Source organism: Pristiophorus japonicus, chromosome 7 (assembly GCF_044704955.1).
Source record: "Pristiophorus japonicus isolate sPriJap1 chromosome 7, sPriJap1.hap1, whole genome shotgun sequence".
Classification (NCBI taxonomy): Eukaryota; Metazoa; Chordata; class Chondrichthyes; family Pristiophoridae; genus Pristiophorus; species Pristiophorus japonicus.
Genome location: NC_091983.1, coordinates 50,269,468 through 50,281,572, shown reverse-complemented (window position 1 = coordinate 50,281,572; position 12,105 = coordinate 50,269,468). Strand labels below are relative to the sequence as shown.

The 12,105-nt window shown below is 41.2% G+C and overlaps 1 protein-coding gene across 1 annotated transcript in view; it reads left to right on the top strand.

Annotated features, from left to right (window-relative positions):
• Positions 1–5,607, top strand: part of myt1lb (myelin transcription factor 1-like, b) — a 432,704-nt gene extending 427,097 nt beyond the window's left edge. Inside the window, exon 22 of the mRNA XM_070884356.1 lies at positions 5,467–5,607. Coding sequence (XP_070740457.1) covers positions 5,467–5,607 — 141 coding nt within the window. The remainder of the gene's footprint in view (positions 1–5,466) is intronic.
• Positions 5,608–12,105: the final 6,498 nt, after the last annotated feature.

Genomic DNA, 12,105 nt, shown 5'->3' with positions numbered 1-12,105 from the left:
TTTTTGAAATCCTACACACGCAGGAACTTATATTCGTATCAAAATGCTTTAAAACTTAAATTCCATCTTAAACTTTCTCACTTGTAAGTGCAACCAAATGCTGTTGCTCCAAGTATTAGACAACCAAAATAAAGAAAAGGTTGGTATAGAATCTACTTTCCGTCACTTAATTCTGGTTAGCTTATTTATGCTGTGTTCAAGTTTGTTAGGAATCTGTGCCAGTAGTAAGCCTTGCCCACCTGCAGTAGATATTGCAATTTCAGATGCACACACATCTTTCAACCATAATGGCCATAATGGTAAACTTATGAGTCTGCATTCTCACTAGAGAGCCTTGCCCACAGGTAGCGCATATTGGAATGCTCAGCAACTCATGGGCAGTGCACGACTGAATAGTCAATATGCGCTTCCGGTAGGCGCTAGTTCCCCAACTTGTAAAATTACCACCCAACATAAGATTGAAGACTAAAGGGACACTGACTGGATTATTCACATGATAATTTGCAAAAGTGGGGGCTGATTCTGGGTGCCCCTGCCAAGTCATAAACAGTGCCGTAACCGCCTGAGAATGGTGTCGGCTCCCTTACAGCCCCATTTGCACTGATGCTTCTGCTGCTGCCAGTTTGGACTGAGTGCTCCTCCTGAGCCCAGAATAAAAACCACTGCCTTGATGACAGCCCCGTGCGAGCATTCTCCTGGGATCGCCTCTCTCTCTCTCTCTCTCTCTCTCTCTCAACATCCAGGCTCCAACTGTTGGCTGGCTCCACATAGCAGCCAGTCAATTTCTCAGCCTCCCCAGTATCGTGCTGGCAACGTACAAATGAGGGGCAGGTCTCAAAAGGGCTCGGGCCTCACAACGCAGCAGGCACCCTCCATCCACCGACCACCTGCCATGTGCCTAAAACTGGAACCGGTCCCGTGGACTTGTGGAAATATATTGGAGCGAAATGTTGAAGCTCTGAAGCAAAACTGCTCTACCTCAAATGAACCATTAAGCACGGTTGAAAACCAGCAAGAAATGATCAAGGGTACCACTCTGTGCAGTGCTATATAAAATGTCCACAACGACCAGGAATACTGAAGAAAATCATCAGCAGAAAAATCCAAAAATCCAAAGTCCAAAAATGGCATGTTCACAGCAAAAACAAATAATGGACTACAAGGAGCTCAGTTCGACTGGCCAGGCCTCAGGAACCCAAAAGTGCCCATTTTAATTAGGTGAAGAGATGGGAGGAGGCTCATGTGGAACACAAATGTTGGCATGGATTGGTTGGGCTGAATGGCCTGTTGCTATGCCGTATATCCTATGTAATCCTCGCATGCCATGGGCCTAAAAGATCTCATTTAAATAAATAGACAATTAAAGTGAGACCCAAGCACATCAATAGCACAGGCTCATTCTCAGCCCCAAAATTCCCCATCGGAAAAACGGGCATCACTTCTTTTAGCTAACAAATATCTGAGGTTTTTTGATATTAATTGTATCACTGTGTGTTAAATAAAATGTGAAAATATCCTTCATCTGTGAAAATATGATTTTCATTTTTTACAAAAGAATAGCTGGAGAGATAATTAATTAATCAGTTATCTAATGCTCAGCCTTGGAAGTCTCATCGATTAACATGCTAGGACCATAAGAACATAAGAATATAAGAAATAGGAACAGGAGTAGGCCATACGGCCCCTCGAACCTGCTCTGCCATTCAATAAGATCATGGCTGATCCGATCATGGACTCAGCTCCACTTCCCTGCCCGCTCCCCATAAACCCTTAGCCCCTTATCGTTTAAGAAACTGTCTATTTCTGTCTTAAATGTATTCAATGTCCCAGCTTCCACAGCTCTTTGAGGCAGCGAATTCCACAGATTTACAACCCTCTGAGAGAAGAAATTTCTCCTCATCTCAGTTTTAAATGGGCGGACCCTTATTCTAAGCTCATGCCCTCTAGTTCTAGTCTCCCCCATGGATAGACATCACGCGGAGGAAGATTACCAATAAGAATGAATAACAACAACAACTTGTATTTATATAGCACCTTTAATGTAGTAAAACGTCCCAATGTGCTTCACAGGAGTAGTACAAGACAAAAATTTGACATCAAAGTACATAAAGAGAAATTAGGGCAGATAACCAAAAGCTTGGTCAAAGAGTTAGGTTTTAAGGAGCGGTTTAAAGGAGGAAGGAGAGGTAAAGAGACAGAGAGGTGTACGGAGGGAATTCCAGAGCTTAGGGCCTAGGCAACTGAAGGCGCGGCCACCAATGGTTAAGCAATTATAATCAGGGATGCTCAAGAGGACAGAATTAGAGGAGCGCAGATATCTTAGGGATTGTCGGGCAGGAGGAGATTACAGAGATAAGGAGGGGCGAGGCCATGGAGGGATTTGAAAACAAGGATGAGAATTTTGAAATCAAGGTTGTTGCTTAACCGGGAGCCAATGTAGGTCAGCGAGCACAGGGGTGATGAATGAATGAGATTTCATGCAAGTTAGGACACGGGCAGCCGAGTTTTGGATGACCTCAAGTTTATGCAGGGTGCAATGTGAGAGGCCAGCCAAGGAGTGCTTTGGAATAGTCAATTCTGGAGGTAAGAAAGGCATTGATGAGGGCTTTAGCAGCAGATGAGTTGAGACAGGGCCGGAGATGGGCAATGTTACGGAGATGGAAATAGACAGTCTTAGTTATGCTGTGGGTATGTGGTCGGAAGCTTATTTCAGGGTCAAATACGACGTCAAGGTTACGAACAGTGTGGTTCAGCCTCAGACAGATGCTAGGGATTGGGATGTAGTCAGTGGCTAGGGAACGCAGTTTGTGGCGGGGACCGAAAACAATGGCTTCAGTCTTCCAAATATTTAATTCGAGAACATTTCTGTTCATCCCATACTGGACGTTGGACAAGCAGTCTGACAATTTAGAGACCGTGGAAGGGTCGAGGGAGGTGGTGGTGAGGTAGAGCTGGCTCCATTAGCCTTTTTGTACCTGTGCTTTTCGTGAATTGTGCACATGGAAACGTAAATCCCTTTGCTCTGCTACAGATCCCAGTCTGTCACCATTGAAAAAAATATTCTGATTTGTCTTTCTCAGATCCAAAATGGATAACCTCACATCTACCATAGATTTGCCCCTTTATTTCAAGAAGCAAATAATCATTTTAATAGAGGGCTGATGGCTACACATTAAAAGTCTGATTTTCTATAACTAGCTTTATATTGATGTTAAAGACCTAAAGCCTATAAATTATGCTGTGCAGTATTAGTTTCTGAATGTGTCTCCCATTTTTACAAGTCCAATATCTTGATGGATATGTTATGCTCTTTAAAATAAATAGCTTAAACCGTCAAAATAGAAGACAAAAGCCTGGAGATTACTCCATTAGTTTGCAAACAGAAACAATTGTGTTTATCAAACGTTTTCGATCATAGGCAGAATTCAATCTTAAAGTTGATGTAGCATGGGTTTCAGTGTACTAAATTCAGTAAGGCCAATTGTAGTAGTCCCACTGCCAAACTGTTGAGCGTAGTTAACTCAATGTAGGCCTGGGCCTTCCTAGTCTATGTAGCTTAGCTACTCACAAAGGAATTCTGTTTCATCCTTGCTAAAAGCGATATAAATTTGTTATGTTCCACAGCACATGGCGTGGGTACAATGGGTCAGTCAACGTGTTGTCCTTGTACCTCTGGAACCTGAGTTTCAATCTAACTCAGATTAATATGATAAAAGCCATTTCTCTAATGGTAGTACGGTTCCTAAATGAAATTAGTTTCAACAGTGTAAACCTTGTCCCTAGAGCGTGCACAGCACAAATCTTTCCAATTATTTTGCACTATTTTTAAAACATTGGAGTTTGGGTGTGGGAAATTGAAATGTCATGTTGGTTCCTCGGAGTTCAAAGTCAAGGCACATTTCCAGGGCAGGTTAGATATCATTTTAACCTGCTATTAACCTGACATGACCAGGGAAATTAAAAGGTATTACTCCCTAGCACTGGTCTCACTTACCTTGGTGAATACAGAACAATAGATCCGAATAAGCAGTAATGGTACAAGCAACTTTTATTGTGTCCTGATCTATTATATGTTCGAGAGCTTCACTGTCTATTACCACAAAATCCTTATTTTGTATTCCTTGAACACCTACGCTGTAGCTTGGTTACATGCTTGATTTAACAAATAGAAACCACACACAGTGCATTACCTACACAGATACACTGGAACCTAAAATTGAACAAATAGGGATGAAGCATACAAAAAGCAAAATACTGTGGATGCTGGAATCTGAAATAAAGACAGAAAATGCTGGAAATATTCAACAGGTCAGGCAGCATCTGTGAGGAGAGAAACAGGTTGACCCTTCGTCAGAACTGGAATATGTTAGAGATGTAACAGGTTTTTAAGCAAGTGTAGGGGCTGGGGGAAAGGAGGAAAGAACAAAAGCGAAGGTCTGTGATAGGGTGGAAGACAGAAGAGATTAAGAGACAAAAGAATGATGATGCAAGGCCAAAGGACAATGGGACAAGTTAAGAAACAAAAGATGAATCTAGATAGGGTGTAAATGGAGATGGCAGAATCATCAATGAGAGAACAAAACAGAAAAAAAATAGGGGCAGAGTTTATGATTTGAAATTGTTGATCCCGATGTTGAATCCAGAAGGCTGTAAAGTGCCGAAACAAAATATGAGGCGCTGTTCCTCGAGCTTACATTAAACTTCATTGGATCAGTGCAAGAGGCTGAGGACAGAGAGATCAGAGTTGAAATGGTATGGGAAATTAAAGTGACAGGTGAGCTCAGGGTCACGCTTACAGACTGAATGGAGGTGTTCTGCAAAGCGATCACCTAATCTGCGTTTGGTCTCCCCAATGTAGAGGAGACCACACGTGAGCAATGAATACAGTGTATTGAAAGAAGTACAAGTAAATCGCTGTTTCACCTGGAAGGAGTGTTTGGGGCCCTGAACAGTGGGAAGGGAGGAGGTAAAAAGGCAGGTGTTGCATCTCCTTTGCTTACACGGGAAGGTGCTGTGGGAAGGGGAAGGGGTGCTGCAGGTGATTGAGAAGTGGACCAGGATGTCACAGAGGGAGCGATCCCTTTGGAATGCTGAGAAGGGAGGGGAAGATGTGTTTGGTGGTGGGATCACGTTGGAGGTGGTGGAAATGGTGGAGAATCTGTTGAACGTGGAGGCTGGTGCGGTGAAGCATAACTTTGTATGATATTTTACTATCGAGAAAAATTAATTAGAGCAATTGAAAAATTAACAAATCAGCAAGGGGTTCTTACTTGCATGAGACTACATGGCATGTTTATTCGAGATTATTTATTGTGTATTTTATGAGATTAAAGGTGCTGTATAAATGCAAGTTGTTGTTGTAAAAATGCAATGGCGTGCAGTATCTTAGTATAAAGTATTCGTATTTGTTGCATGACAGGGATTTTGTTCATAAGGGACCTGACAGTTATTTGTTTCATTGTGTAGGATCCAATAAACGAACAGAATTTTGATGCCTACGTGACGACTTTAACGGACATGTATACAAATCAAGATCGCTATCAGAGCCCGGAAAACAAGGCCCTGCTGGAAAACATAAAGCAAGCTGTAAAAGGAATTCAGGTCTAAGGACCTCTTTCTGGTTTTAAGGGAGATCTTGCTAGGATGCCTCACGTTTTTGCTGCTCTAATTTACCAGACAGTGTTGAATATCGAAACTTTATTTCTGTTACAAAAGGTGTTATGCGTAGGAGACTTCATAATGATTTTATGTCCTGCTTTGAAAATAGTAATTGCATTTAATATATAGTTTTTAAAAACATTCACATTTTGTACGTTTTCATATGAGATGACATTGTGTAATATGCCATGTAATGTTTATAGCTGCCAACGTATACACTTTTTTTGAGTGTATACTCTTGAATGGTTGACGGAACAAAAAATGAATAGGATATGAATTCTTTCAAATGCTTTACAAAAAGGGAAGGATTTAATATTACAAATTGAATTTGACAGATAACAGAAAGCTTGGGAGCATGTGAGCTATGATCTGACTATGTATCGCTATCACTTGGATACTCTGATTTTGTGTCTCATATGGGAGATTGTGTTTTACAGAATTTAAAAAAAAGAATTTATGTGCATATTGTTTAATAGACAAGGATTGGTAGCGAAAATGCTCTAGTTTTGAACAACGCTTTAAAAATATTATGTGCTTTAGTTTTAAAAGGATTAACATTAGGTGGGGACACTCAAATGAAATTATTGTTTGGGGATTTTAGAACAGTGAATGAAATAATGAGTAGCTTTAAGATTGTTTTAGTTAACGTTTGGTGAATAACCCTATGTCCTCACTATCCTGCGTTAATTCTAGTTAAGAAAAGAGCAGTGGGGTTAGTGGTAAAAACAACATAGCCCAGTGAGGGCCCAGGGCTAAACTCCAAGACAAGGTAACTTGACAGAAGGATTACTTACACACTGCACTGATTGGTGTTGTGACTTCAGCAGCCTTGTAGGCCATAAGATGCTTACAGCAATGCACTTCAATGAACATAGGATGGCCACTGAATGCCACAGCACACTTTCTGTGAAGTTAATTTGTCTTGCAGTTTACAGTACATGTTTATCTGTACTATGGGTCTCTGTAGAAGGAAGTATGGGTTTTATACCTTATTAATAATTTCATCTGACTGGAAATTACAGGGTCACTGTCCCTAGAAACCTGCCAGTTCTACTTTGCACTTACCTTGTCCTATATCCACAGTGTAATAAGGTGTGCAATTGCTGATGTCATCAGTCACATGACAAAAGTCGCATGAGTCTGAACAAACGAAACACAGAAGCCCATGTGGCCACCGTCGCGGCGACAGCCATAATGGAAACTACTGGGCGCAATGCTGTCATGACAGGAAACATGATAAAATGTTCAATGTGAATACATAATCCCAGCAGCACTTTATTCATAGTCGTTGTGCAAAACTTGCAAAGTTTTCCCAATGGACAAATTCTTAACTAGCTGGGAAAAGATTCTGTAATTACTCATGGGTCTGTGCGGCATTGAGCCTGCACGGTGCCCACTTTCTGTTGTGCTATTAGTTGTAGCTGCCATGTTCAGAATTGCCTTTTTGAGAGCTAAAGCAAGGTGCTTGTCTTTCACCTTATGCCATATATATACATATATACTTGCCCTAGCCTCTTTTAGGGCTTTGTTCTTCATTGACTGCATATGCCTTTTTTTCCACTGCATTGTGTCTGCAGCTTCTATGCCAATATAGTAATGCTTTTAATAGAGTAAGAGCTAGTTTGACTTTTGGATTATTACTGTTCTCACCTATGTAAATGGAAAAGGGATTTTAAGCACAAATCTGCTGCTCATCTAATGTTGGTACATAATATCGAATCAAAACGTACCTGTGACTCCGACATAGTGAACACAGATGTGTCACATATTAGAATGCTAACATTTCATAAGGATTATTGCAGATTCGTCAGAGTTTATTTATAATAACTTATTGTTCATATTCATTTCTAAGTTAATTTAAGTGATATTCATTTATTAAGACAGGATTTTGTATAAACTATTTATTGTGCTCTCTGTGGAACTGAAGTTTGATTTATTTTTGTACAACACAGCATGGATTTGTTGACATTTTAATTTTGCTATAAATGTGTGAAATCACAAGTTGCTGTGATGATTCATTTTTAAATTGTGAACTTTGTACAATTTTGTCATGCTGGATGTTGACACATCTTACTATAAATAAAATCGTGTTGCCACATTTGTAGCACAGTGGTTCTCTGATCAGTGTTAACATTTTAACTTTATTGTATGTACTGGCAGCTGTGGCAAATAAATATTCAGCTAATATAATAAGTATTTCATGAACTCTGCCCTCTTATTGTCATACTTTTGCATGCCAGGCCTTATCAGGCATGGACCTTGTTTATGCATGCAATCGTGTAGTCTTGGGGCTTACTGGCCTTCCAGGGAGTTCCACCCTTGATGTTACCTCTAATAAAGCTCCAGGGGTAAGACAAGAGGACACAGAAATTAGTTAAAGGCCACATAGCTTTTAAGAAAACAAGGATAATGGCAATCCAGACTTGACCTGAGGGCTGCCTTCTCAGTGGGAAGTCAAATTAAATTAAAATAAAACTCCAAATGAGAAACTGCTCGCCTGCTGGCACAGCAGGTGGTGACAATGCCCTGGATGCCACTGATTGCCTTGCATTATAGACTGGCTGTGAGAGTGAGACGAGCCTGTCATTTCTCTGTGAATCTTCCCTTTTACTGAAACAGTGGGGAAAAAAGCATTTTTAAATAAAAATGCTTTTGACGTTGTGTCAGCTTGTCCAGTAAATACTATAATATAAAATAATGTGTTTAATTTATCACTTAGTGGTAAAGAAATGTTGGGCTAAATTCATAAATTGCTTTGAAGAAAAGTATAAGATGGGTAAATTCCAGACCAATTGGTGGCCTGTTGCTATGATAATCAAACCAGATGCTCAATGATGCTGTCAGTGTGGCCTCTCTATTTTAATTGTTTCATTGCTATGTATGTAAAATGTTCATTTGTGGTCATCAAGTCACCTACACTATGTAGATGAGGTATTCAGTCTCAGTTAGATACAAAGGCACATATGTTGGGGGCATAATTGTACTAGAGATGTTAAGAAATATGCACATACACAATAAGATAAAGCCCATTAAGCCCATCAAGATAAGATACATCATGTTCACCATTTACACACCATTTAACCACTCAATCTTGTTGGAGAAACCAAAAAAACAGAAAAGATTAGGAAAAGTTCTGGGAAAGAGAGGAGAGTTGGGGGGAGCGGCATAGGACATTAAAATTAAAAGTTGCAGGCCAGAACCTAAATGGACAAATTATTTTTTTTTTTAAGTTGGCTACAAAGGTTATTGTTTTTGATTAAAATATGAAGTTGGTAGCAAGCACCTTCGAAGCACAAAGGAAAGCTAAAGTGCCTGCTGTGATTTAAAAAAATGTTTTTGATACTTAACTTTGGTAAAGAGCAGCACACCAGTGTCACCACACCAGTGAGGGGAGACAGGATATCAGCTGCACGGGGAGCTCGAGGCACTGCATGGAGGGCCAGGATCACATTCGGCGCAGTGTTGTTTTTGGGCAGAAGCGAGAACGCCAGCCGGGATCCAGCATGTCGGGAAGGGAATGGCCCGAAATATTGGCCATGATGACTGCACTGCCAGCCAATGGGGTAGGCAATATCGGGCCTGGCAGAGTGATTAAAAAGATAACAACTTTTAGACAAATAGCATCAGTGAAGGGGACACAAAGTTATTCAAATTAAAAAGATATTTGGAAAGTACATCTTTTTTCAGGGACAGCGCTTTGTTGAGCCCCAGGAATCGGTGATGAGAAGACCCGGAGGAGCAGGTAGGAGCCTGATCAAGTTTAACATTTTAGAGGAGTGGTGGGAGGCAAAAGAACGGCAAACCCCTAGAGAAGGAGTAAAAAATAAACTTCTTGTTTTTAAAAAAACATAGATAAAAGTTAAAACGCTGACTTAGTTGAAGAGAAAAACAAGATTGCGAACAGAGTCTGAAAATTTCCAGAAACCTGGAGCTTTTGAAGCTCCACCTAGTGTAGAAATGCATAGTTAATACTTCTGTGACTGGAGACCTGATACACCTAGTAGCTGCTCACTTAATATAGGAAATCCTATCGAGGTGACATCTCGAAGTATGGTGGAAATAATGACATCCAAATAACAACAACAACTTGCATTTATATAGCGCCTTTAACATAGTTAAATGTTCCAAGGTGCTTCACAGGAGTATTATGAGATTTAAAAAATTAACACCGAGCCGCAGAAGTAGAAATTGGTGTAGGTGACCAAAAGCTTGGTCAAAGAGGTATGTTTTAAGGAGCGTATAAAGAGACAAGGAAAGAGGGGGAAAGTGGAAGAGTATAGAATGGCGGGGTTCGGAGTGTGCAATATGCATCCAGAATTTAATATAGATCACAAACAATTTTTTCCGGGTTTGATATGTTACAAATGTTCTTTATGTGGAAATATATTCAGCTGGGTCAGAAAGAGAAATGGAGGTGGAACCACTTGGAAAAAATAAATGCCTGATGTGAAATTAGCAGAGAGAGGCCCTTCAGACACAGGTGAGCTGTTTTTAGAATCATTTTACCGCTAATGTGATTCTGTTGTAGGGCGGACTTCCCAGGAAAACTACTTTTAATGGAAGTTTTACAGGAAACTGGTAACCTAAAGGAAGTTTGATTAAGGGTTTGATCGTTTCAAAGATAACTAACCAGTAAAATTAGATGCGCTAATAAAGAGTGATGCTGAAGGTATTTGATCTGAATACAGGTGGACTTTTCCATGTGTCACAGTTTGGGTTAGCACTTGCAATACTCCGCATTGATGGGTTATCAACCCTTCAGGATTGTCCTGGAGTCTCCAGGAAGTGAAGATTCATCTCCAGGGCACTGCTGCAAGCAGCCCACGGGAAAAATATCATTGTGACATTCAACAAAATTCTGTTTCTTTGAACATTTTCATTTTAGTTACAAAAATATTGGAGATGGAGAAAAGGGCTCTTTAACTAACAGTCAAGATTAATACAATTGGGTAACAAAAGGGGAATTTTAGCCCCCAATAACGGGTGGGTTGAGTGAGGGTGGCTGGGTAGTGGAGGGGAAAAAAGTAATTTTAGATCGTGACCACAACCCGGCCCCAACTCACCCACTTCCAGGTTTAATGGAGGCGAGTTTGGATGCTTGTGAGTAACCTTCTGGTCAAAGTCGGGACCTTAATTAGGGTGGGTACTTATTACCGTCCTTGGAAGATGTTAATGAGGTATTTTTGAATTGAATTTGACTGACCTTTAAATTTAACGAGTACAGCACAGCTTTCCCGCATCTCGGGTAACTGACCAGAGAAACGGAGGTGATTTTGCGCCGCAGTTCAGGTGGGTATTTAAACTGGTGAGTCCCCCATCTGAAAAAAAGCTCATTTATTACAGCTGGTGTCTCAGATCCTTGCCAGAGAAATCTTGTGTTATGACAACTATTTCTAAACTTTGAAGGCTCTCAAACTGACATCATCAGGATGGGAGGCATGTTGGATGTGTTTGACAGCACATCAGAAAAGGAAGACAACGTGCCGCGGTGGGATCCGCACATGGACAGGAGAGAGGTGCATTGGAGAGAAAAAAAGACTTGCATTTATATAGCGCCTTTCACGACCACCAGACATCTCAAAGCACGTTACAGCCAATGAAGTACTTTTGAGTGTAGTCACTGTTGTAATGTGGGAATACACGAGAGAAATGCACAGAAAGCGGTCCATGGGAAGGAGAACACACAAGGGAGGTGCACAGAGGAGAGGGGCCAAGGTTTAGCAGGCACTACTCATGAAAAACGGGTTATAAACAGAGGCTCAGAGTCCTTGACCTCTTGGAAGAGCAATGCTTCCGAAGGCTGAGGTTGTCACTTCAAGTAGTCGTCGCAGACCTCCTAGAAGAAGACCTGCTACCCACTGAACCTGGCGGCCATGCATTACCAGCGGTTATGAAAGTGAACTCCACCCTCAATTTTTTTTAGCCTTTGGTTCCTTCCTGGGTGCGACCAGAGACATATCGCTGCACATAAATGCAGTTGATGGCTGAATTGTTTCCCAGGGATGAGAGTTAGGTAAACTTCCTCTGTGATGACAATAGCCAGAATGAACGAGCACTCGGTTTCACCTCTCTGGCTGGATTCAGGGAGCCATTGACTGCACACATGTGGCAATCCGAGCACCACCACAGCAACCATGAGTTTTTATAAACCGCAGGGGATATTCATCCATCAATGCACAGATTGTGTGCAACCACAAGAAGAGGTTCATGCAGGTATGCACCAGATTCCCTGGCAGATGTCATGATTCATTCACATTGCAGCAGTCCAACATTCCAGACCTTTTCGTTCCAGGAAGCAGACTTAAGAGCTGGCTTGTAGGAGACAAGGGATACTCCCTTCAAACTTGGCTTATAACACTTGTGAGGAACCCCAAAATGAGAAGCTGGAATGCTACAACAAGAGCCACATGACCACCAGGTGCTTCATCGAGCAAGCCATCGGAATGT